Source organism: Tasmannia lanceolata, unplaced genomic scaffold (genome assembly GCF_043159265.1).
Source record: "Tasmannia lanceolata isolate RefF3 unplaced genomic scaffold, GAP_Taslan_0.1 ptg000037l, whole genome shotgun sequence".
Classification (NCBI taxonomy): Eukaryota; Viridiplantae; Streptophyta; class Magnoliopsida; order Canellales; family Winteraceae; genus Tasmannia; species Tasmannia lanceolata.
In genome coordinates, this window is record NW_027518714.1 from 23150950 (window position 1) to 23178430 (window position 27481).

Below are 27481 nucleotides of genomic sequence, written 5' to 3' on the forward strand. Positions count from 1 at the left end.
TATTTCCACCGGCGTACCCATTATGTACGCCAGCGTCTTATTATTTCCGTCGGCGTACCCAATATCGCCGGAGGGAAAAGATTCTAAGCCAAAAGATAAGTGAGAAAAGATAACGTATCCCGTTCTAAGCCAAAAGATAAGTGAGAAAAGATAACGTCTACCGTCCATCCGTCTCTAGTTATTTCCGACGGCCAAGATAGAAACGAACCCAAGGTTCTCTCGGTTCAAATACACATTTAAATGAACCAAAAGAAGCCTCGTGAATCGGGCCAATTTAAGAGACAGTAATGAAAAAGGAGGACTCTGTCGATGTCAGAAGGGTATCGGGGTCTTTTGACAACCCGATTTTGAAGTTTAGCCCTTTTTTGGTTCTTGTTTTAAAAAGTGCTCGTCATCCTTATTTTCACTAAACATCAGCACCCATTCCGTACTTTTTCTCAAAAGGTATCATGTTTGCATCTCCCTTACTTTGATGGATACACCCGTCTATTGATTCCAATAACAAAAACTTAGTTACACACATGGTTTGAAATTTCGGTTTCGATACCGGTTTCGGACCCATGAAAATTTGAAATTTCGGTCAAAATCCGAACAAATAAATGACTATTTTATTCAATATTAAATTTCGGCCAAAATTTCGGTGAAATATTAAATTGATCTACAAAAAAAACAGGTATTTTGGGTTAAATTTCGAAAAAAATGAAATTTCACTCGAAATTCAGAAATTTCGGCCGAAATAAAATACCATTTCGGATAATGTTGATTTCGGTGTCGGTATTTTCGGATTTCGGTCGAAATTTAAAACCATGGTTACACAAGCTTATACACCCCTTCTCAATGAAAGACGTTTAAAGGAGAGAAAGGGGTGTATTTGTCAATAGTCAAGGATTCATAATATGAGAAGCATTAGGCTAACCACTTGTTGGGGTATCTTTCCAACCAAAATTATTCGTTATAATTTTTTATTAGCTTGTAGTCTTGTACAACTTCATAAATAGGTTATAAATATGATTTATTTCAAGAAATAACATTTGGACTACCTTCATTTGATAATTTTAACCCATCATTAATTTTAATCATCTAATAAGATCAGATTTTAATCATGTCTTGTATATTGACCTGGGTCCCACCATAATTGGATGATTCTAGACCGTTAATCAAGCAAGATAATAAAAGACATTCTTTAATGTGTGTTTAAGCGGTTGATGTTTATTGGGTACCCACAGCTGACCACTGGGAGTCTGACTGGGACCTTCGTTATTCAAAATAAGACCCATATTTAGGTCACTTAAATAAATCCTTGACTTCAGGAGACTCTCCCTCCTCAATTCTTGCTGTGAGCTGATCGAAAATATCAAGTGATAACCCTCCAGCCTTATCTCTGAGGAGACAAGCTCATCCACTCATTCAAAGCTGTCTTCTGTTCTTCGTACACCCAGAAACCTTACTCTTTTTGAAGGCATCTATCTCCCTTCATTTCTTTTATAAAGATCATTTGAAGAAGCAACCTTAAGATCATTCATCTCTCTCTCTCTCTTTCTCATTGCATTTGTTAACCAGGACAATCGGGTATGTTGTTTGAGTTCATATTGTATGTTGTTTGAATTCTTATTTCTGTATTTCAGATTTGTATCTCACTTAATTATCCTTTTCATGTAATGAAGTGTTTGTGTGTTCTCACAATCATGACACTCCAATCTTCATTCTTTCAAGAGTAATGGATTCTTATTGTATATTTGTCTATTGTTATAACCCAAGAACACCTGGGTGGTTTTTCCCATATAATGAGATTGAATTTAGTCTTTTTATCACCTATAGAAAACTTAGATAAATATAAAATTAGTGATTTTGTTTGGATTCATTTGAGGTAGCTTATTGAAAATAATTTCTTTTAAATTGATAACTCTATGTGAAGGGCGCTGATATCTCCCCCCTCCCTTAACGGTTTCTGTGAGTATGCGGGAACTGGGCGAAAGTTTACCAGTTGAAAATGAGTGGCCTTGGCCAAAGGTTAGCAATGCACGGTGAGCTTCAATGGAGCTTGCCTTTTAGGAGTTTTGCCTTTTGAAAATGGGTCTTTTTAAAAGGTAAGTTTGCAAAAGGCTCTCAGAGACTACACGTTTAATCCCACACTGTAGAGGAATGAGAAGTGATATATCCGCCCCTTTTGATCACCAGGAACACCCTCTGTCAGTGTGTGTGGCAATCAACGGCATTGAATTCTTCTGACATAAGTACAACAGCCCCTCCTTAGTCATTGATACACTGATAGGGGGTGTTCCTGGTGATGAAAAGGGGCGGATATATCACTTCCCTACAGGAATTTATAAAGCATGTCTTACTCCTAGCTCTGGCTTTATTTAAAGTGAGTTTTGCATGGTGGCCATAGGACGGTGCAATTTTGGTCCACATGTGCGCGCAGAGCAAAAGTTTTGTGCATCGTCTAGGTGGTTTAATTTTTCCGAGTAGATTTGGGCCATTGATAATAATCAGAGTCGATCCTTATCGATTAAAGTAATCATACGATAACATATGGTGTTCGGATGTGATCGATCACAGATGGTTGCAATATGGACCACGGGATCGTACCCAGATAAGTTTCTTCGATAATTGGCTGACCCGATGAGTGTCATCAGTCACTAAATGGTTCTCATCGGTTATCTGTCGCCCAGATGACAGTCATTGGCCGGGACTCGAGCAGGTGCGATATGGACCACAAGATCACGATCATACGTTTACCAATGATTAGGATCAACCATGACCACACGGAGATCGATAACGATCCAATAGTCAAATAACAACTAGATCATGATTGAACGGAAATGACCGTTATAGATTGAACCGGGGTTTTTGATATGGCCAAAGGTTGTTATCTGTAGTCAATGGACCATAGAGTTGCAATCGGATACAATATTCTAACAATAACATTGGAACCTACACTGATCAGGAGTCAATCTAAACCGTCGTTCACCTTAAGAACAAGTGTCGACTGTTGCACCCCAGCCCAGATGAGGGAAGGAACCGCGGCGGAGAGGGAAGGAGACACGGGCGTGTCAATCTCTATCCACCTCCCTGTGTGACCTTAGTTTCTTTTTTGTCGTTTTGGTATATGGCTCTACTTTTTCTTTTGTTTCGTTCTTTCCTGTTGGCTAACCCGAGGGGAAAAGACGGACATTTCCCCTTGTGAGTATATGCTATTTTGCATGGGAAAGTATGTGGCCTTAATATAACAGACATACCTTCAAGAGCCGTGCCGAATCCCGTGAGAATGGGAGGCACGTCTCTTTCTTTTCATAGTCGCCACCTAGGAAATAACAGGTCCTAGGTCCCGATATGACACTTTTTTGATCTGCATCAAGATTCTGAGCAAGGAGCCGGAAGAGGTTAGCAGGGCTGCAACTCGGGTCGGGTCGGGTTTCTTCACGTTGGCGAATTGTTTTATATTATCTAACTTCAACTCACTGAGATTAATTGCAGAGAGAAACAAACTTAGTGGCATGGGATTACATAAAGGTATATATAGGTGTATGAGTGCTTAGATGCTTGCATTTAATCTTTTTTTATACAAAACACTGGTTCATGCTTATTAAGCAAGGACTAACTAGCAAGAAAATGCAAACATGCATCCGGTTTGCAAAGGATGGTAGTTCTATAATTTTTGACAATGTTTGAAACTCCACTTGTAATCGTATAACAAACCAAAGAGTAAACTTCATATCACCACATAAACAATTCATTTAAACATACAAAAATAATAGTGTTGATGTTAAATTCAATGATATTTACTAACGTGTGCATTACTCAATTTATCTATTTCGAGTTGGGTCGGGTTTTAGGTTGGTTTTTCAACCTGAAACCCTACCCTATCCGAAATTGAGTCGGGTTTTTCAACTGGAAACCCGACCCTACTCAAGACCCATGATTTAAGAACCCGACCCAAGTTGCACCCCCTAGGGGTTTGCACCGGCTCCGCTAGATCGGTGATCGGTCTTTACGTGAAAAATGAGAGCAGGATTCCAATGACTCTTGAAGGAAAAATGGATACTAAAAAAGTACTGAAATCGGCTCCTTTTATTCCCACTAATGGAGAAAGTGAAGCAAGGAGTTGTTTAAGAGGGTGGTCTGCACAGGCCTCATCTTATAAGGATGGATCTGGCTAGATCCGGGGCTCACTTTTCCTAGGATCCGGCTCACCCATTGCTCTAGGTGGTCCGATTCCTAATTGAGTGTCCTTGCTCGTAAGATGGGGTGCTCCTTTTCCTCTCCTTCTCATCACAATCCCCAAAAGTTGAATTGATGCGATATTTTGGGATTAATTTTATTAGTTGAAAAATCGGCTTCTGCTTCTACCAGGTTTTTTCGAAGAACCGTTCTTCCAAATACCCCAACGCCCTAGCGGTATTGAGGGTGAATGCCTTCGTGGGCAACTTGGAGTTCCGAGTGGAACTGACCGAAAGTGGTTGAACCTTACAGGAGGACTTTTTGTGTGAATGGGCTAGAAACCCTAGGGTGCGAATCCGATCTAACATTCCCTTTTTTATTAATGGTAGATCCAGAGCTGTTAGAGGGGTTTTCACCCCCAGGCAAGATTGCTATGCGCAGCGAAACATAAAATCACATAGATTAATATTTTTTATCAATCTTGCCCGTTAACCTAGGATCCTAGCGTCTAGATGATCTGATGGCGATTTAAATAAATGCCTAGAGAAGAGATAATACCTTACTTACTGCTGGATATGGTGTGATCCTCTGCTTGATCTACTCCCCGAACGGCTACGATCATTCTTAACACCGCTACCTGACAAGTTGGACCAATGGATTCCTTTTGATCGCACAAAGGTAAGGGTGCAAGTGGGGTTGGGTTCAACCCAGAAAAAAGTCGGGTCGGGTTGGGTTGAGTTCGAGTCGGGTTCGGGTTGAGGGGTTGGGCAACACGTCCCAAGTGAAACCCGACCCTAGTGAAACCTGAACCCGACTCGAACTCAACCCGAAACGAGTGAAACCCGACATTTTTTATCATTGTTTTAGGAAGCTAAAAACTAGGGTTGAACTCGGGTCGGGTCGGGTTCGGGTTGGAGAAAAGGGTTCCTCGGGTTGGGTCGGGTTGAACCTCATCGTGTTGGAACTCGGGTTGAGTACATGTTCCTCAGGTCAAGTTCGGGTCGGCCTCAACAAGACCAAACCCGACCTGAGTTGCACCCCTACACAAAGGGATGACGAACAACTTTTGTTCTTTAAAGATTTCTAATATAGATCAGAAACGAAGGGAAAAACGAAAAAACAATGGAGCTTTTTGGTGTTCTTTTAGTTTTACTCAAGATCTTGAACTAGAGGATGAAAGAGATGAGAGAAATCAAGGGAGTAGTGAGAGAAATGAGTTGCACGAATTTTCTCAGGGGTAATGATGAAAAATTCGTGCACTATATGTATATATAGAATCTAGAGTTTTGGTTTTTAAAATCCCTACAAAAACTTCAGTCATTTTTATCACTTCTACAAATTGGTTTAAAAAATGTCTAGATTCAATGAACCTAAAGTAGAGAAATATGTTGGACGAATTCTCCATGTGAGTTGAATGAATTTTGTCCTACAAAATCACAAAATCTCCACTTTGTTTTAGTTTAAATCAAAAACAAATTCCTATCTAATCTCCATCTCTCTTTATCTCTCTAACTTCCCTACTTTTTCTCAATCTAGATTGTATCTAACTTTTAATTTGAATTTCAAAAATAAAATACAAAAGGTGGTGGATGAATTTGAGTGGGGACCACTCCCCTAAATAATCTGCCAAAAACATTTTGCACTAATTAACATCAAATTTTCAAATTTAAATAAAAGCTCTTTTGTTTACTTTATTTGAATTTTATAAGCTAAAAGGAAGTGGACGAATTTTTAATCTGAATGGGTTGGTCGTGTAAGACCACCTTATCCCCTAAAAATTCTCTCATTTAAGAATTTTCATGATTCATTTATTTAAAATAAATAGAACTCTTTTTATTTATTACATCACATCAATACTTCTCATCAATACCTCTGATCCAATGGGATTTCAGCTCTATTTTAATAACTTGAATTTCCCCTAATACCCTTTAGTTAACACTTAACTAATTTGTTATTACTTTTATGTCCTTTGGTGTCTATACCAAAAGACCATGTATATTTGTTCCCTGGTGTCCAATACAACGGATCCGATCCACCCTGCAATCTAGTAAATGTGGTACCTTGATCCTAGAAGGATGTAAATGGGCCATACGAGTTATGAGAGCGATCGTTGTAGAATTCGACGGTCGATCCTGCAGAACCCAAAGATGGCCCCCACTGCGATCTCGCTCCATAGTCAAACTACAATCGCATCAGATTAGTGGCCTCCGTCGAGACATAACCTTGAAGATGACCGTCAGATCACCATACCCCTAACTACATCTAACGTGTAATTCCTTCTCCGATCTACATCTACTTAGTTGGGGTCCTACGGAGTGTGGACATCTACTACCCCCTGCTCCCACTCACAGTATACCTTCTAGTTAAGCAGTTTGGGCCCAGAAATGTATTTGCGAAATAATTTCAAAAGCATACAAGTGTTTTTCGAAAATAATTTGATAAATCATTTATCAAATTTGTCTGGCCAAGCTATTTTATAGGCCTACTGTGCTGACCGAGACTGTAGATGTCATCCCCATAATTTTGGCGTGGAGAATTCCATGTTGGGTATCCCTATTGAACTCAAGGGTTTGTCCTAAGATCCAGTACTACCCGTTCCAAATAAGAATCACTGTAAGATAGACTAAGGCCCTAGAATGGGCCCACAGACTAATATGACCCCCCCGGTTAAAGGACATGTAAATGGTCCTGTCTGGGTAGAACAACCTTACTAACTCCTATCCACAGGCTATTATAATATGATCTTGTTCAGTGCGTGATCCAGTACTACATATTCCAAATAAGAATCGTTGTAAGGTAGACTAAAACCCTAGAATGGGCCCACGGACTAATATAACCCCTCCGGTCAAAGGACATGTAAAAGGTTCTGTCTGGGTAGAACAACCTTACTAAATCCTGTCCACAGGCTATTCTAATATGATCTTGTTCAATGCGTGATCCAATCATTGCACCCACACTTCTTGCTTAGGGTCCACTACGCAAGTGACTGAGATAAGCCACCTCACAACATGTGCTTGTAGGCAATACTGGTGTTGGTTGTATACAGGAAGAGATGTCCAATCTTGATCCCAACCAGGAACTTTTAAGGTCTGCAAAGAATCGGGATACCATATCTCCCTACACCCAAGGATTTGTGAATCCTTGAGCATGGTATTCTTACTTTACTACAGAGGGACGAATATGTGTCAAAATGTAAGCACATCACACACATTCGAATATAATACCCATTAAATGTCATGATATTTATTAATACATAAAACATAGCATATACAAAATGTACTGGCTTTTAGGGCACTAAATCTAACCAGAGCTCCTTGAACAACATAAGGAAATACGAGTTAAAGTGGAAAATGTATACATGCAAGAAGCTAGTTGATTGAGTTGCACTCATGAGAGAATACAACCGTGCAAGAGGTCCTTGCCAGGACATAGATGGGGGCGCAAATCTTCCAATGTTGATTGCCTTGATCTCCTCAGGGTCTCGACTAGGGTTGGACGGAGTTAAGTTTGTGAGTGGTGGGGGTTGCATTGTGGGTATATAGTGAGGTTGTGTGTGATTGCAGGAGGGCGGGGTAGGCGACGATTCTTCGCTCTTCTAGATTTCCTAACTCTCTCAGTTTTTCTCTCTTCTAGATTTCGTAACTTGGTCCTCCTTTTTCTCTCTCCGGTCTCTCTGGGTTTTTTCCACTCCCAGAGGTCCTCTCTCTCCTCTCCTTTCCCTAGGGGTATGTCCTTATTTATAGCCAAGTGAGAGGGGTAAAGTTCATAATTTTGGGGGCTACCGGTCGGACATCCTGTTTTTCTAGCGTGGGGGTTAGCTTTACTAACAACGATGGTAAACTAATTGCCGCCGGCAGTCTAGAAAAGTGAGGTTCTGTCGGTGCCGCCCATTGACGGAGTGGTTCAGCTTAATTTCATCGTCCATTGGGCGGTGGCTGTACAGACAATCTTAGTTGTTTCATGAGGTCTTAGCAGGTGAATTGTGATTGGTCCTAGGAGAGGCATCTGACCGGCTAGTAGGTAGCCACTTGGACGCCTTGGGTTGATATTGTTTGGTGGTTTGTGGAGGTTTTCGAGAATTATATTTTTAGATTTTATGGGGTTAAGTTTCGAGGATGCTTTGGAAATCGAGGTGTATCTTCTTAGAAAGCTCTGGCTCATCATCAGAGTGCTAGAATGTGTGCCGTCGCGAATGCCAAAAGGATTTATCTACATGTGTCCCTCTTTGTCCGAGAATACGAGTATGCAGAGGACAAAGCTAGAATCATAGGATTTTTTGTGTGCGAACGGGTGCAATCAGAGTCCTTGGCAGGTCCTAGCCTGGTCTCATCGCAATTGACTCCTTGCTGAGTCGTCGTGCAGAAATCCCTCATCAATGGTAAACATTTAAAAGCTTGAAAGATCAAGAATGTTCAAGGAAGGGGATGGAATAGATGCTTCGATATCGCCATACGACTCTGAGGGTCTATCTCTCTACTAGGGTTATGGATAGGTTATTTAGAAGCTTTCTTTGACTTATGTATGTTTTAAATAGGCCCCACTTGTGTATTACGGGATTTTTAAGTAGGAAGCAAGCGATAGGGTATTTTGGTCCAAAAAGTTTTTCTTTTAGGGTTTAGAACTTTCTAGTTCTCTTCTTTCTTCTTATATATTGTAAGCCTTAGGGCACTTTTGAAAAGAATGCTATGTTATGTTATGATGAATGAAAAAGATTTGAATGTTTCTTGTCTTTTGTGGACGTCATGTCTACTCCTTGCAAAGGTGCGATGCCTTGATCATCCCTATGGTGCGATGCCTAGGAACCCCTTAGTGTAATGCCTTGATTTATTTATTTTTTTGGAAGTTGACATATTTCATTAATACTCAGATAGCATTTGGGACCAAGAGTCCTAGCCTGCAATACAAAATATTAAGTTGCATTGGCACGGGCATACCCGAGACCAATTCAAAAATTAAGCAAAATAAGCCAAAGTAAAAGCATAAAATACCCCTTTCTGCTAATCAATAGCATGCCTTCTTTACAAACTTCCATAGCATTCTTTCAAAACTTTCATCTGTACCCTTCTAAAACTGCAAATAATTCTGGCTCCCCTAACAAGTATCTCTAAAACTACGGATAAACCAATTCTCCTGAAAATACCAAACTTGCATTCTAAACTCTAAAACTCTAGATCTAATCATAAAATTCCAAGAAGATTTAGCAAAGCTAGAGTATCCACACAGGAAAGCCTAAGTGAAAGAACGAGTCTCTCAAGCAATGGCTACTGAAGATTGAGTGCTTCTAGATATCGACAGGGAATTCCCAGTGCTATTTAAACGATAGCTATCTTGGATTATCATCAAGAGTATTTATCATCTAACAACTTACAACCCAAATCCTAAAACTTAAATGAAAACCACCAGACTAATTGAGAAAAATACCGCCACCATCATGCACAAGATTGAGGAAGGAGTCGACCCTAAACACGAGATACTGAGGATTCTCAAGCCTAGGGGAATCAACTTCCCACCAAAGAAGACACTTTCAATGAAACAACCCCAAAATACTTATTTTCTAATATAACCCATTCTTCAATTTTCTTCTTTCGTATATTTTTTCTTCGTCCTTCTCCTCTTTATCTGAAAAGTCTTTTTTTTTCTTTTTTACTTCCTCTATTTTTTTCCAACTATCGGGGCCTAAAGGCTTTTCATTTAGGGTTACTACCCTCGGCCCCCTTCTCTCCACCATCCTTTTCCAAACAAACCTCCCTTCTTTCATTCAAATCTCTGGTTGTCATAGACAGAAACAAATTCTTAATGGCTTCAAGATCATCATCAAAACCTATCCCAAAGACATCCCCTATAGCCAACAACTCGTCCATTTCCTCAGAAGGAAGAGCTTTTCTTTTGACTCCAAAAGATCCACCGACCTTAAACCCTCTTCTTGATCTTCCACCTCCAACCCCATCCGAACCCGAACCTCCATACTAACTTCCCGGTCTAGGGAATCCCTTGACTACTGGATTTCCTCAACTGAGATAGCCACCAATTTTTCCAGTCTCTCAATCTCTGCTGCCTTAACCTCCTCCCAACGCTGACGGCGGGCTCTTCGCTCCTCTTCCAGAGCTTCCTTAAAAAATGGAAGTTTATAGATTCTGACAAAAGCCTCCTTAGGGTCAGTCTTCCCTGAGACTTTTAGAAGACGATCCTTGTTAGCCATAGCGTCCCTCTTGAATTGTTTCCATTACCTCTTCCATATTCCCATGGAGATTTCCCTTGGTCCAAGACACTCTTCTGCCACCATTTTTTCATCGAATTCCAGGTCTTTAACGAACCGAAGGTCGTCTACCTCAAAAGAAAGCGCCTTCCTCTTCCTAGAGGAGGGACCAGAATCAGACGACATGATAGAGGAGAAAGGTTTATCAAAGTCCTTCAGGAGGAGGCTAAACTTGGAGGCTAAGTAACTCGGGTTTTCTTTCCTCCGGAAACCCAAGGGATTTCTTTTAAAGAGAGAGAGGCCCCCTTTCATGGTTAATAAATGATTTTCGAGACGCATGCCTCGCCCTTTCTGTCCTGCTTTTTCTCTCTGAATCGGTGTGCCTTTTCTAGAGGAGCTGACACGAAGCCCTCTGATATGACTGATGCTGTCATTCAAAACTCTTGAACTTCCCTTATTCTTTTTATTTCTAAAAAAGTGTTTTTTTAATTTTTACCGCTTTTTCAACTGACACTGGTTGTAGATTGAGACAATCAGAGATATCTTTTCTGAAAGCTTTTCCGGAGCTGATACAAGATTTAACTTTTAATGTCTGCTGACACGCCCCAAACCCAAGATTTCTTTTTCAATGTTGAGGCTAACCTTTATGATTTATCTGAGGGTTTTTCCACTCCCGAAGTAGAGGATAATTCAAATGTTGGGGCAGATCTGTCCAACGGCTCTTTTACCATGGATATGACAGATTTACCCCAAGGGACTACTATGAAAGGCCCATCCACAGGGGGTCAATCGCCGACGAAGGGTCAACAGAGGCTTCAAAGACAGGGGGCCAAAGGGGAGGAATCCCCCTCTACCGAACGATCCTTAAAGGACATTAATGCCTCATCCACCATCTTAACTCCAACTGGATAGACAGTGGAATCTACCATAAGGTTTATAAAAGATAGTAGACAATTCCACATCGAAGTTAATACCTTAACAGATGCAAATTCTAGACAATGGTCATGACTACCAGACATCTGTGATTCCAAAACTTGCCCAAAATGCTGACTCAAAACCTCCGCCGTGGAGAGAGACCAGGCATGAAGTGGAATATTGAAGAACCTAAGCCTCACTATTTTTGCACCAGTATTTAGAGCAGGAGACCACGGTTGAAGGGAAACAAGATATCCTCCCAAAGCGTCACCACCCTGCCGTAGAATGGATGTAGCCTGACCCTGAGACTCAAAACAAAAAAGCACCATTGAAGGGCTAATAGAAAATGGTTTGCTAAGAAGCGGAAGGGCCCCATTGTCTCCTCACCCAAGTTCAAACTTCTTCAGCAGGGACCTGTTTCTCATAGTGCCTATCAAGCAGCTTTTTAGGGTCTTCTTCCTGTCATTAATCAAGTCGATTGGGATAGTAAACAAAGGGGTTTCTCATTCACTCTAAGAGTGAGATTCTCCTTGGGGGTTGCCTTAGGAACCCATGTTTTAACCACCTCTTCCTTCTTGTTATTCTTCGGCCCCAAACATCTTCTGCAGATACTACGAGAGTCAAAATTGTTGTAGTTACACTTCAAACACTTCCAGTCGCTTTCATTTTTGTTTGAAACGTTCCTCCTTTCCCAAGCAATACCATTTATGAATACTAACCTCCTTGTCATCATGTCCAAGTCCTCCTGGCTTCCTAGTGACCTAGGAAAAGATCTGGGGAACCATGATGATCTCCCTCTACTCCCCCTTTGGCTTATCAAGATCAAAGATCTCCGGTAACAACTTTTAAAGATTCCTAGCGTATAGAAAGCTTCCTGAGCTGAATCAAAATCAAAACCAGCCTTGGTTTTGATTTGGGAGGGGGGAACCGTGATGCCTTGGTTTTGGTGAGATTCCGACCTTCCTTTCTATCTCTCGTCCATGTTTCTTTTTTCTGTCCACCCCTCCCAAATCAAAATTAGCCATTTCTTAATCAATTTATGTAAATCAACCCCAATCGGACCATCCGACTGTCTGATCGAGGCCAAACTTTGGGGTTTGTTAATTCTTATAGGCTTTTCTCACATACAAAACCCGGAGTAATCCAACGTTTGGATCTGATCCCGAAATTAGATTTGCGCCGTCGATTTACAAAAATTACATTCTGTATTTTCACCCAGATTTACGATCGGATTTGCACCAAAATTGGTTATATTCATTCCCATAATATCCCCTACTACATATTCAAGAATCAAGTCAATCCAACGATCGAATTGTTCTGTACGACCCTGTTAGGAATTAACAACGCAGCAGAATAACGATGCAAAGATAAAACGAATTATCACACACAGAACACACAGATTTGCGTGGTTCACCCAACCAGTTTGGTATGGGCTACGTCCACGGCAGAGCGACAAGCCAACGATTCCACTATTCTGAAGAAAAGATTACAAAAACCCTCACACCTCTCTTAGGCGTCTCCTGATAGCACATCCCTTTTATATAGCGTTCTAAGACGCGTTACAATAAAGAGAAAAAACCCTAATTCATGAAAGTACGGGACCGCCGCAGTCAAGGTAGAGTGTACAGTACTTTCCAGATTAGACTGAGATCAGGCTTCACCAATAACAGACCCTTTTTCCGATCTGCTGTTAGACTTTTTGCAGAAGTTTAGATCCCCCTATTTCAATTATTCCTTCATCCTCCTCACACAGATCCGCCCTGTGTTAATTTTGGTATCAAAGCCCAATATCATTTAAATGTTCGGTCGTCATGCATCACTACTCCTTGCAAAGGTACGATGCCTTGATCTTCCCTATGGTGCGATGCGTAGGAATCCCTTGGTGCGATGTCTTGGATTTTTAGTTTGTGAGATTCCAACCCTTGTATCTATCTCTTTCATGCATTTTTTTAAGTTTTTTACCATAAACTACCTTCTCAAGAACCCAAAACCTCCATTAATCTCACCTTGCATTATTTTTTCACCAATCTTCCACCCTAATTCCCTAAAATATCCATTAAAAAAATTCTCAACCGTAGAAACATCATTCAAATCCACATCCTTATCCTACGTATCTCTCGTTTTGTCCCAAAACTCATTTTACTCCCTCTGGTCAAAACTCGGGTCGGGTTTGGGTTTGAAAAAGGCAACCCGATTTGATTTCAAGTTGGGTTCGGGTTGAAGAACGGAAAACCCGACCCGACCCGAAACCTGAAGCTTTCTTGCTTAGAAGGTTAAAATTTTTGAAAACAAGATCAAATGAAATGGGGCCATCTTTTTTCTTTCAAAAGTTACTTTTCAAATTTGTCTCCACAGCTATCAGTCAGTAGTACTCAGTACGTCAGGCCCATCACCATCAGACCTCTTTTCTTCCATTATTATACATTTCTTACTATACCAACTATTTTACACTTATATTGTAAACCGCCTCAGCCATTTTCCTTCTTCCTTTTTGCTTGAACTCGGTAACACTAACCCACTCATCCCACATGCTTTGTTGTTGGTACCTCACCACAACACAGTCACCTTCCTCACCACAACGCTCTCATTTTCACCATCATTTTCCACACAATGAAACTGCTAATTTCAAGGAGCATCTCATCAAGCCCACCTTCCCTGAGAAGATGATGTTCCGCCTCAACTCATCAGGCCAATAATCATTTGATGGGCACGATTTTGCTATCACCCACGATTCTCAGGTGGAAGAAGCACCCAGATACCTTCTTTTCTAGTTTTATTTTGTTGCTTTTTTTATTTTCTATTTTTCTTCTACAACTCGGGTCGGGTTCAGAAATTTTTAATTCGGGTTGGGTCGCGTTGACACTTTCGGGTTGAGACTCGGGTCAGGTCGGGTTTGGGTTGGCCTCAACCCGACCCAACCCGACCCGAGTTGCACCCCTAGTTATGTTGTAGCAACGGTTAATGGGCAACGGGAAAAAGTCATCGCTATAGGCCATTTTTCTTGTAGTGTCAGTAGAATATTTCTTCATGCATTATGTGATGGGCGCTATGATAGTGTTGAAATTTTCACAAACCGGTGAGAGAAGGCTCCTTATCTTCATTAGTGGTTTTAGGTGTAGGTCATTCCATAATAGCTCTTACCTTCTCATCTATATGGGTCCCTTTAGAGCCTACCAGATAGAAAACAATAGAAGGCTATTTCATAAAATTACACTTCTTACCTAACTTGTTTCCTTTGAGGGCAAGAAGTACCTTTCTTATGCTACCAACATGCTCTTCTTCACTACAATTGTATATTAGTATAATTTCAAAATAGACCACAACAAATTGACCAAGATAAGGCTTGAGAACTTGGTTCATTAGTGCTCATCAAAAAAAAAAAAAAACTTGGTTCATTTGCCTCTGAAGGTGCTTGGTGCGTTTGTGAGCCCAAATGACATTACTGGACCCTCATATAATAGACCCTCCTTGGTCATAAAGGCTTTTATCCATTCGTCACTTGATCTGATCCTAATCCGGTGATACCCTCTTCTTAAATCTAATCTGGAAAACATTGTCAACCATTCTAGCATATCCAACATATCATTCGGCAGTGATATAGGAAATCTATACTTCAGAAAATAATTTTATTAATGGCCCTACTATCAAACACATGCTCTAATTTCCATATCTCTTATTGTCGTCTATGTTGGCACGACACACAAGCTCATACTTTCCCTAACTAGTCCCTTATGAACCAATTCTTCTACTTAACCTGGTAATAATTTGTTCTTCTTTGGACTCATATGACTACGAGCGATTAGGCAAACTAGTGCCCAAAATAAGTTCAATATTGTGTTGAATATCACATATAGAGGAATTCCATTTGGGAGTTCATTGGGAATAATTTCATTCAACTCTTGTATCAATTTATTTAGCCTTTTTGGATTACCGATAGGCCTCACAAGTCACAACATCACCCTTCACTATCAAGGCATATATCTCATATTTTTGTAGACTCTTTCACAAATCTATCAGAGCTAGGAGGGACCGCCCCACCACTATTAAAGTTCTAGGTTGATTCTTCCTTCTCATAGAGGCAATGATTATTTTTCCCATCTTTGAAAAAAATATAAACATTGTCTCTGCCCTTATGGGTACTCAACATCATACAACTACGGCTGATCAAGTAATTGATAGGCTTTCCTATCGACCAAATCACACACAACTCTATCTTTAAAAAAAATTACAATAGAAAATGAAATTTGATGCCCCTCTCAACAAACAATTTTAATTGACCTTTTTTGTAAAATAATAGAAAATTATATTAATCTTGGCTGCTTACAAAGAGAATCCATTGGTGCTTTTATAGAGCACTTACATAATAAATCAAGACAACTATGGAAAGAGATAACACTAGAATATTCTAATCTAACCTAATCAAATCTACTTTCCTAATCTACTTGGCTAATTTATCTAGTTGCTTCATTTAGCCACTTGCCCAATCTACCTCCAAGATGATCCAACGGTGAGATCTTAACCCAATCCAACCGTTGGATCCCACATATTCTAACATTTTTTATCCAACATATTTTTTATGGAAGGGTGTCTTCCATCTTCAACTATTGTTCGTACACCATTTCTATAGAGATAATATTCTCGCTATTGCTCTCATCAATAATCAAATTGCAAAATCTCTTATTCATTGTACACTTCTTTTAAAAGATGTTGTGTCACTGTGGATATGCCTCTTGATTAGAAGACTACATTAATCTCCTCACGACAAGGGACAACATTTGATCTTCATAGGTCAACATTTCTTCACTACCTTCTTGGGGGGACTTCTTATTCTTTCCCTTCAATTTTGAGATTCCCGTTTCCTGCCCCTTCTAAACTAGTTACAAAGTTAGATACTTGACACTGGGGACATTGATTGAATTTTTGTTTAGGCTGGCCATGGTTGAATGTATTTACCGAATAACCCAATCCTTTTTTTAGTAGGACCCGCATAAAAATATGCCATTGAAGTCGGTAAAGCTATCAATAACACTTGAGCAGATGGGGTGGAGAATACACGTTTTCTGTTCCCATCCCTAGTAGTGATCATTTTGAAGCGGATGGGATGGAGAATATGAGTTCTGGTTCCCATTCCTAATAGTGATCATTTTATCTTATTCACTGTCGAATACTCGGCTCATGGATAGGGGTGGTCAGGATCACCCTCAAATAAGACCCCTCCATTGGCTGTGAATCATGTCCCATGGTGATTCAATAGTAGTCGACCCCCCTACTGCCGAGTTCCTACTCGAAGCTGATCTAGTTTCGCATCTACTCTAGGTTCTAACTTGACACCTCATTAAGGGTCTAAACGAGTTGTGTCCAGATTCTATCATGGATGGCCATGGGCAATCCACCTGTGAATCTTGCTACTTGCTATGATTCTGTCTCTGTCAAATCATTACATGGGGATAAGCAATGAAACGCATTCACATAATCCTTCTCAAATAGGCATCCTTGACGACAATTCTGATATTGTTGGAATAACACTTGATCATAATCTATTTACACGAATCATGCTCGCAGCACCTCTTCATTCTTTGCCAAATTTGAATCGGTTCCTTCATCTGCCATGTCTGTAAAAGTTGGAATTGTTTACACTAGGCCGAAGTCCCACTTTTAAGCTTTTATGCCACTAACTTCACCTCTTTGCCTTCGCAAACCTCCATATAATACAAAAATATAACTACCTCAATAAGCCAATCGGGAAGCCTTTGATTGAAATTGACAATTGAAGTCTAGAAGATCATTTTTGATTGGTTTTTTTTTATCATGTCTCTCTCTTCAACCTCTTTATTGTTGGATTCACTTACACTGTGTGGAGGTCCATGATTTAGTATGTATAGTGAATCACAAACATGTTGACCGCAAGCTTCTTCACCGATCATGTCTGGTTCGTTCTCACAGATCTGATTGCACTCTAAGGTGTCTATCAATTAAGAAATCACTACTTGCATCTCCTGCATTCATCTTTGAATTGTTCTAGTGAAAAGCCTCGAATGCCATCACTATCATATCGTCATTCCTGGCGAATTGTTTTAGCCCATTCCGTTGTTATCAGCCATCGGAAAGGGGGTAATCTATGGTCACACCCTGACGCATGAATGAAACTATAGAAAGGAGGGAGAAGATGTACCTTTGATCAAATCCTTGAATCCATAGGAGATCTAGAGAATAAACTTCTCTAAAAAGAAACTTCTATAGATAAAAGTCTCACATTGAGTCTTAAATGGTCCTAAAGACTCCAAACAAAACTCGCTTTCCTATAAGCTGTGCTTATTAAAAACATTAAATTTTATAAAATAGTAAAAAATATTATACTTATTAAAACTCATTACCCTTGATTAGGAGAATTATAATCTAGTAGAACTCTCAATATGATAGACGGCTAAAAATGAGCAAGATAAAAACACATTATAAATAGTAGATTTTGATATCAAACTGAAATTTGACCCTCTAAATGGCCTCTTCTTGAGATGCTTCGGAACAGCCTATGAACTTTAGTTGATTGGCTTTCTTGTAGGTATAATGATCCTTTTTTCAACAATGTACATTAATACCGATTCCTATCATTGTAGCCAACTGTAGCCAAATATCACTTGCCCTTTTGGCCCATTTTTTCTATTCCAGGTGCCCAAGGTAATCATCTATGATACGTTCTACATTAGTAATCCACTTGAGTCGTCCGTTTGTTTTTTGCCTTATGAAATTATCTACATAACTTTTCTTCCCAATCGAGATATAGAATATTTTGTATGAAGTTTCTACGTTCAATTCAATCACAGTAAATTATGATCTGATTTGGATGGAAATCATCCATTAACCCTCAACATACATTCAGTAATAGAAATATTCATGTCTTCCCAATTCTCTTGTCTTTTAAGAGCAGGGATTTTTATTGTATACCTTTTATCTTTTATCACGAGCATATGAGTGTTGTTTTTGCCCATATACTAAGATTGAATTAGTCATTTCTAATGAATAAAATATTATAAATTAAAAGGGAAATGATTTTAGCAGTCCAATGTTTTGATATGTCGAGCAAGATTCTTGTCTTTTAGTGTTCAAAGAGCTGTCAAAAGGTTATTTACAGTTCCCAAAAAGCTCTGACAATGCCAATTAAAAATAAAAAGACAAGGTACTCTTGCGACATATCAAAACAACGGAGTGCTAAAATCATTTCCCTAAAAGAATTGATATTTTTATTTGGATTCCTTTGAGGTGGATTATATATGATATGCCTATTCATAAGATTGAATGCACACTTTTATTTGCCTCTCATTCTTTTCTTATTTTGCAGTCAATATGGAGTCCCTTGCGGCACCGGTATTAGAAATTGCGAAGTGGTTTGGTTATCCTATTATTCAATGCATTAGCTACATCAAAAATCTTGAAAAGAATTTAAAAAATCTCAATGAAAAAGCAAGCGTTCTGTATAGTAGAAGGGCAGACATCAAAGACAAGATAAGTAAGCATGGAAGCAGAGGGACTGCTTCGAATGAATGTGAAATTTGGCTTGAAAAGGTGGAAGGGCTACAAAGTAAGGTGAATGAGATAGAGAAAGAATACAAAGAGGAGAAAACTTGTTTGATGGGATGGTGTCCGGATGTTTCATTGCGGTTGAAGCTTGGCAAACGTGTTGATGATTCCAATATTTTGATCAAAGATCTCTTGGAGGAATTTGCGTCTTGGGTCGTTGGGGTGGTCGTTGACGCATCGACAAATATAATTGAACCCATAGCTGCACCAACAATAGAAAAGAACACATCAACTGATCGCACTCTACAAAAAATATTGGGATGCATCAAAGACATTAAAAAAAAAAGATTGGAATTTGGCGAATGGGTGGAGTTGGAAAGACGACGGTGATGAAAAGTCTGAACAACTCAGCAGAAATAACCCAGTTGTTTGAAATTGTCATATGGGTAACCGTCTCAAAAGATTGGAGCTTGCAAAATGTGCATAATGAAATTGCAAAACGATTGTCATTGAATTTAGGAAGTGATGAATCAAATGACAATATGGCAACAAGAATATATCAGGAATTGGAAAGAAAGAAGTTCATTCTTCTTTTGGATGACATGTGGGAGAAAATAGAGTTGGACAATGTTGGAATCCCTCGCATAAACCTAGAGAACGGTTCCAAAATAGTGCTGACGACTAGACGCCTACAAGTTTGTAAGTCGATGGATACTGATGTGGAGATAAGGGTAGACATCTTATCTGAAGAGGAAGCATGGAAACTTTTCCAAAACAAAGTGGGGGACGTTGTTGAAAATCCAAGCATACAATCCTTAGCAAAGGATGTGATTAAGGAGTGCCATGGTCTGCCACTTTCAATCATCGTGGTGGGAGGGAGCTTGAGGAAGGAGGCTAATGTCCATGTGTGGAAAAATGCATTGAATGAGTTATGCTCGCCAACTACATGTGAGATCGAAGATATGGAAGAACAAGTGTTTAAGCGCTTGAAATTCAGTTTCGACAGGTTAAACAATGACAATACAAAGAATTGCTTTTTGTACGGGGCACTGTTTCCGGAAGACCATGAGATACCAATAGATAAATTAATTGAGTATTGGAGGGGGGAAGGTTTTATCGATGGTGCAGGTGCATATGATAAGGGACATGCTATAGTAAAACATCTCATAGATGCATCTCTTTTTGAAAGTGTCGAGACAGACTCTGTCAAGATGCATGATGTTATGCGGGATCTAGCATTACGAATCACTTCTCCAACTGGAGACGGGTATAGATTCTTAGTGAGAGCGGGTGTTGGGATAAGCGAACCCCCAAAGGAAAAGGAATGGGAAAACGTGGAGAGGATCTCCTTGATGCGTAATGAATTAAAAAGTCTTCCCCCGTCACCAAAATGCCCCAAGCTCTTGACATTGTTGCTTCAAAGGAACGAACCATTAACAATTCCTGCATCATTCTTTGATCACATGGCGAGCCTTCGAGTTTTGGACCTAAGTCACACCCGCATAGAGTCGCTACCAGAATCCATTGGCAATTTGGACAGCCTTCGAGCACTATATCTAAATAGTTGTGAGAATTTGAAGACGCTCACGTCTCAAGTTGGGGCACTAAATGAACTTGATGTGCTTGATCTTGGAATGTGGACGAAAATTGATTGTTTACCAATTGAGATTGGGGAGCTAACTAAACTTAGGCATCTGTATGTGTCTTGTCACAAACTCAAAGTAAAAATATCGAGGCTCTCTCTATTGGAAGACTTGCGTATCTTGGTAGATCCACGTGATGGGAGGTGGGATGAGAGCCTTGCAAATTGTGTGACAGAGGAGATATGCAGCTTGAGGGAACTAACTCATCTCGGATTCTGCTTCCCAAATATGGAGTGCCTTGAACAATTTGTCCAAGGCAGCCGATCTTGGAACGAGAAACATATTAAAACATTTCAAATTCTGGTTGGTTCCTGTGGTCCAGACTTCTGGCGCTATACTAAAGGAGGTCGAGCTTTGGTACTTGGTCGTGAGGTCACAACCCATGCGAATGTGATCGCTGAAGTACTAAGTTGTGCCGATGCTTTATACTTAATCTGTCATGGTGGAGTTAGAGACCTCTTGGAACTCGGCGTGGAAAACTTGAATGAGTTGAAAAAGTGTAGAATCGTAAGATGCCAAGAAATGGTGACTGTAATGGATTGGAACGGGCTACAAGAAGAGACTACTGCTTTACCAAACTTGGAGTATCTAAGTCTTTATTCTCTACCTAATTTGCGGAGCCTTTGGGAGGGGTCGATGCCACCTGGAACCCTCTCTAGCCTTACAAAATTGAGATTGACGAATTGTCACAAGTTGAGGAATCTTTTCTCTTGGGGCCGTATTAATCTTCAACAACTCCCTAACTTACAAGAGCTGCGGGTTTGGGGTTGCGATGAATTGGAGGAGATAATTGTAAATGAAGAGGAGAAGGTCGACCAACTCCAACATGATGATGACGATGACGATGCTGCTCTCCCTAAGTTGAGAGAGTTATATCTTCAAAGCCTACCTCAATTGGGTAGTATTTGCAAAGGGGTCTCCTTGGCTTTTACAGCACTTGAAAAGATACAAGTTCTATCGTGTCCGAATCTAAAGAGGCTTCCCGTGGGGATAAAAAAGGCACCCAATCTAAGGCAGATTCGTGGCGAGAGAGAATGGTGGGAAGCATTGGAGTGGGAAAACGATGCCATCAAGCAACAACTCCAACCTTTCTTCCTCGAAATAAAAAGATGAAGCCCATCCCAATTACAGTATTTCGCCCCCAGTGTTTTTTGTTGGAAATATAAACCAATTAAATACTATGTATTGGAATGTAGTGGGAGTTGGAAAGTTGGTTTTGAAAGTCTAAGAGAGTAATTGCTTCATTTGACTAGCTAGAATGTTCTTATGTCTTTTATTTTATATCCATGTATGGCAATAAAAAAGTAACGAGAGGAAAAGAAATATAATTTTAGTCTCCTCATGTCTTTCCTCCTCTCAAAAGTTTATCTTCTTCTTAGTTAAACTCTAACATTGTGGTATCAGAGTTATGGCAAAAAATACAACAATGTCCTCCGATTTTCCGGTTCCCCAACTTAGTGATAAAAAATATGAAAATTGGTGTATTCAAATGAAAGTTTTGCTTGGCGCGCAAGATCTATGGGATGTGGTAGAGAATGGCTACACCGAACCTGAAAATGAATCGGCGTTGACAAATGCTCAAAAGGAGGCCTTGAAGATCTTAAGGGAGAAAGACAAAGCGGCCTTGTACCTCATCGAGCTCTAGATGAAGGCACTTTTGAAAAAATTGCGGCTGCCACCACCTCCAACGAAGCATGGACATGCTCAACAATGCTTTTAAAGGTGCAGAAAAGGTGAGAAAATTCACCTCCAAACTCTTCGAGGAGATATTGAGTCTCTTAGAATGAAAGAATCTGAAGCTATTTCAGATTATTTCACAAGGGTCCTTGTCGTTGTAAACCAATTGAGAAGAGATGGTGAGAAAATTGAAGATGGGCGAGTCGTAGAAAAAATTCTACGTTCATTGGACGTGAAGTTTGATTATGTTGTTGTAGCTATAGAAGAATCAAAAAATTTGGACGAAATGTCAATAAATGAACTTATGGGTTCATTGCAAGCACATGAACAACGGCTTATGAAGAAAAAGGAGCCGATTGAAGAGGTGCTTCAAACAAAACTCACCATTAAGGATGATGAAGAAAGCTCGAAAGGAAGCAACAACCAAAGAGGTCGTGGCCGAGGATGGAATCGTGGCCGTGGAAGAGGCCGCGGACGTGGTCGAGGCCAAAGAGGAGGTCGAGGAGAAGATCAACAAAATTTTCAAAATTTAACTATCGAGGTCGAGGAGGACGTTCCCGAGGAGGCATGGCAAGAAATCAACGGTATGACACTTCTAAAGATCGTTGTTATAACTGCTGAAAATTTGGCCATTATGCATCGGATTGTTGGTACAAAGATCAAGTTGAAGAAAAATCAAACCTTGTAAAGGAAGATGAAGATGTACTGTTGTTATCATGTGATGGAGACATTGGCAACCAAGATGCGTGGTATTTGGATACCGGTGCAAGCAACCACATGTGTGGAAGAAAAGAACTCTTTGTTGAGTTGGATGAATCACTAAGAGGCCAAGTTTCTTTTGGAGACAACTCAAAGACTTCGGTGAAAGGTAGATGTAAAATTTTAATCCGATTAAAGAATGGATCTCATCAATTTATTCATGATGTCTATTGCATGCCGAATATGAAGAAAAATATTCTAAGCTTGGGACAATTATTTGAGAAGGGTTATAATATTTTTATGACGGACCGAAGCCTAATATTGAGAAATCAACAAAATCATTTGATCACAAAGTTGATATGTCAAAGAATCGAATGTTTGTGTTAAACATCAAGAATGAAGTTCCAAAGTGCTTGGTTGCTTGTATGAAAGACACTACATGGCTTTGGCACTTAAGATTTGAGCACCTTAACTTTAGTGGTCTCAAATTGCTATCTAAGAAAAATATGGTACATGGGCTTCCACAAATTGATCATCCCAATCAATTGTGTGAGGGATGTGTATTTGGAAAGCACTCCAGAAATAGCTTTCCTAAGGAAGCCACATATCATGCTAGGAGGCCGCTTGAGTTGATACATTCGGACGTGTATGGTCCTATCACTCCTCAATCTTTTGGTAAGCATCGTTATTTTCTTACTTTTATTGATGATTTTTTAAGAAAATCTTGGGTGTATTTTTTGAAGGAAAAGTTGGAAGTGTTCGATATATTCAAAAGATTCAAGTCTTACATTGAAAAGCAAAGTGGGTATCAAATCAAAAACTTGAGGACATATCGTGGAGGAGAGTTCACTTCAAGTGCATTCAACAAATTCTGTGAAGATCATGGGATTCGGCGATTCTTAACAGCCCCATATTCGCCCCAACAAAACGGGGTGGTGGAAAGGAAAAATCGAACCATCCTTGACATGGTTCAAAGCATGCTCAAAAGCAAGAATTTACCAAAAGAATTTTGGGCTGAAGCGGTGGAGTGTGCAGTCTATTTGCAAAATAGATGTCCAACAAAAGGTGTGGAAGATTTCACTCATCAAGAAGCATGGAGTGGAAAGAGGCCAAGCGTCTGTCATTTGAAGGTGTTCGGAAGTATTGCCTATGCACATATTCCGGCTCAAGGGAGAACAAAATTGGATGATAGAAGTAACAAGTTTATTTTCATTGGATATGATTCCAAATTCAAAGCATATAAATTATTTGATCCTATTAACTACAAGCTTTATGTTTCTAGAGATGTTGATTTTGATGAAGCAAGCACATGGGATTGGAGTAATAAAATTGGCATCATTAAAGGAATGGAGGAACAACCACTATCTTCACTCGAAACACAAGAACCTCCATCTTCACCAATTCAAGAGCAGAGGACTTTATCCTCTTCCGAAGCAAGTCATAGTGATTCATCACCACCCCGCATAAGGATGGTTGAAGACATTTATGATAGAACGGATGCGATAATTCAAGAATCCAACAATTTGCAATTATTTTTGCCTTCTTGTTGATAGTGAGCCACTCACTTTTGAAGAAGCCGTTCAAGAAAAGAAGTGGAAGAATGCTATGGATGAAGAGATTCGAGCCATCGAAAAGAATCAAACTTGGGAGCTTGTTACACTTCCAAAAAATCATGAAGCTATTGGTGTCAAGTGGGTATATAAAATCAAGAAAAATGCAAGTGGTGAAACTGATAAGTGTAAAGCAAGGTTGGTAGCTAAAGGCTACAAGCAAAAGGCAGGGATTGATTATGATGAATTGTTTGCTCCCGTTGTTCGAATGGAGACTGTCCGAATGATCATTTCTATAGCCACACAAAATTCATGGAAGATTTGCCAAATGGACGTCAAGTCGGCATTCTTGAATGGACATCTTGAAGAAGAGGTTTATATTGAACAACCCATGGGGTATGTCAAACAAGAAGAAAAAGACAAAGTCTTGCGTTTGAAGAAGGCCTTGTATGGATTGAGGCAAACACCACGAGCTTGGAATTCCAGAATTGATTCCTACTTCAAAGCAAATGGATATGCACAATGTCCATATGACCCGTCACTCTATATGAAAAAAGTTAATGGTGATATCTTGCTTATTTGCTTGTGCGTTGACGGTTTGATTTTCACAGGAAATAATCCTCTTATGTTCGAAGAATTCAAGCAAGCAATGGTTTGAGAATTCGAGATGACTGACAATGGCTTAATGTCCTATTTTCTCGGCATTGAAGTAAAGTAATCCAAGAAAGGGATATTCATTTCACAAGAAGGATATGCTAGAACTGTTCTCCAAAAATTCGAGATAGAAGATTGCAATACGGTCAATACACCGATGGAGTGCGGGCTCAATCTATCCAAAAATGATGAAGGTGCAATGGTCGATCCAACTATGTTCAAAAGTTTTCTTGGAAGTTTAAGGTATTTGACCGTCACTAGGCCAGATATTTTGCATGGAGTTGGACTAGTAAGCCGTTACATGGAGAATCCTAGGTCTACACATCTCAAAGCCACTAAAAGGATTCTTCGCTACATCAAAGGTACCATTACTCATGGTTTGCATTATGTGCCATCAAATGATTTTCAGCTCATTGGTTATGTTGATAGTGATTGGGGTTGAGATATGATGCAGCCCACACCCATGAGGTTGACAAGTTTGAAGCCCAGATGAACCATCCTAAGCAAGTGAGAAGCTTAGCCCGCATCCAAGCCCAACAGAAGGCCCGTGTCCAACTTGAATCCATTAAGCATAAAGACCACCATGGACACGCTGATCGAGCTGGAGTCCCGCATTAATGGGTCTGACCACTTTTTGGAGTCCGTTGTTGGATCTCTAGATGGACGAATCATAGAAAATGCTTAACTAGGAAGTTGTAGGTCTTTGAATTATCTTTCCAACAGATATTCATGGTCCTAATTTGGCTCGGTGGTTGAAGAGTTATGGCTATTTTGGTAGACTGTGTTTGCTAGCTTTGACTAGTTAATGTGTTTAGAGTTCCTAAACTATTAATAATGTATGTGAGTCCCTAAACTAGTTAGTGGACTAGTTTGAACGAATTTTCTCATGTATTTCTCTATTTAAAGAGTATCAAACATATGTAATGGAATTAGTTGAATATTTGAATGAAAATTTGTTTGGTGCATTTTCCCTTGAACCTTGAAGAGTTCTTCCTTGAAACCTAGAAGAGTTTCACTCCTTCCTTGAAGAGTAGGAGCTTTCCCCTATTGTTTGCATCCTTGAAGAGTTGCAATCATCAATCTAGAAGAATTGATGTTACCTATCTTCCTTGGCAACCTAGAAGAGTAGCCATTGAAGTTATCTTTCTCTATTTTGCCTCGCTCTATTTCCAGAAACCTGTCCATTCGCATTCATCCACTTCCATCACTATTTCAAGCCCTTTCCAGTATTTTTCTGAGCAAACTTTTGTCAGCAAAGTTGTAGATCTTTGAGTCCTTGAAATTTTGGCTTTTTAATCAAGTTATTCCGACCTATATCGAGGGAGATACGCTCATTTTACCGAACTTGCGCAAATATGTTTTTCTTGAATCCGAATTCTTGAGCATTTGAGTGTGTGTCTGTCACTCTCCCGATCCTTAGTCCAAGAAGCCTAGGAGAGACTTGCATCAAGATATGGATGAACGGAAGAGCACCACCGGTTTTGTTTTCTTTTTGGGTGATGCTCCTTTCACATGGGTATCCAAGAAGCAACCTATTGTATCTCTCTCGTGAGGCTGAGTATGTGGCGGCATCATCATGTGTTTCTCATGCTATTTGGCTATGATGGTTGTTCAAAGAAATTCATTTTCATTAAGTTATGGCTACAAAGATTTGCATTGACAATAGATCAGCAATTGAGTTAGCAAAAAATCCGGTTTATCATGAAAGAAGCAAGCATATAGATGTTCGATTTCATTCAATTCGAGATCATGTGAAGAAAAAAGAGGTTGAATTGGTTCATATCAAGTCCAGAGATCAAGTCGCGGATATTCTTACCAAGCCGTGAAGGCCGAGCTGTTTTACAAGTTCAGAACTTCTCTTGGAATAATGACGGAAGAAATTTGGTTTAAAGGGGAGTGTTGGAAATATAAACCAATTAAATACTATGTATTGGAATGTAGTGGGAGTTGGAAAGTCGGTTTTGAAAGTCAAAGAAAGTAATTGCTTCATTTGACTAGCTAGAATGTTCTCATGTCTTTTATTTTATATCAATGTATGGCAATCAAAAAGTAAAGAGAGAAAGAAATATAATTTTAGTCTCCTCTTCTCTTTCCTCCTCTCAAAATTTTATCTTCTTCTTAGTTAAACTCATTTTTTTTATTTTCGGTTCAAGAGTTGTATGTTATTTATAAGGGATTTGCTAGGGACAATCACAGAAGGCATTTCACGGACCAGCTATTGCATGAGAGGGCAGCCACATAGGCTCCACTTTTCAACAGATTTTGTCTTATTCTATGAGGTGGACGGTCTCTCATGCAAAATGCCTTCTACGATCGTCCCTACTACTATGCCTTCTACTATTTTTTTTATAAAGGACGGACGATCTAAATCATTAATTTAAGGGCCCGCTTTATTTGGTGATCTCCTCATATGATGATCCTAACCCTCTATTTGTGGATGTGTGCCTTCTATTTTATACTATCACACAAAT

The 27481-nt window shown here is 39.7% G+C and overlaps 1 protein-coding gene across 2 annotated transcripts; it reads left to right on the forward strand.

The window, feature by feature from the left end:
- Positions 1-1320: 1320 nt before the first annotated feature.
- LOC143861763 (disease resistance protein At4g27190-like) lies at positions 1321-27092 on the forward strand. 2 transcript variants are annotated; one of them, XR_013240016.1, is made up of 3 exons: positions 1321-1569; positions 18609-25372; positions 25465-27092. XR_013240016.1 is itself a non-coding variant. In XM_077372679.1 (2 exons), the coding sequence occupies exon 2, from the start codon at positions 19150-19152 to the stop codon at positions 21541-21543; it is 2394 nt and encodes a 797-aa protein (XP_077228794.1). In that variant the 5' UTR covers positions 1321-1569; positions 18609-19149; the 3' UTR covers positions 21544-27092. The 2 variants fall into 2 exon arrangements, 1 of the variants encoding a protein (XP_077228794.1); XM_077372679.1 differs by having other exon boundaries at positions 18609-27092.
- The last annotated feature ends 389 nt before the right edge of the window (positions 27093-27481 follow it).

Bases quoted from the DNA above. Each gene is read 5' to 3' on its own strand.
- LOC143861763 (XM_077372679.1), top strand. From the start codon at position 19,150: ATGGGTGGAGTTGGAAAGACGACGGTGATGAAAAGTCTGAACAACTCA.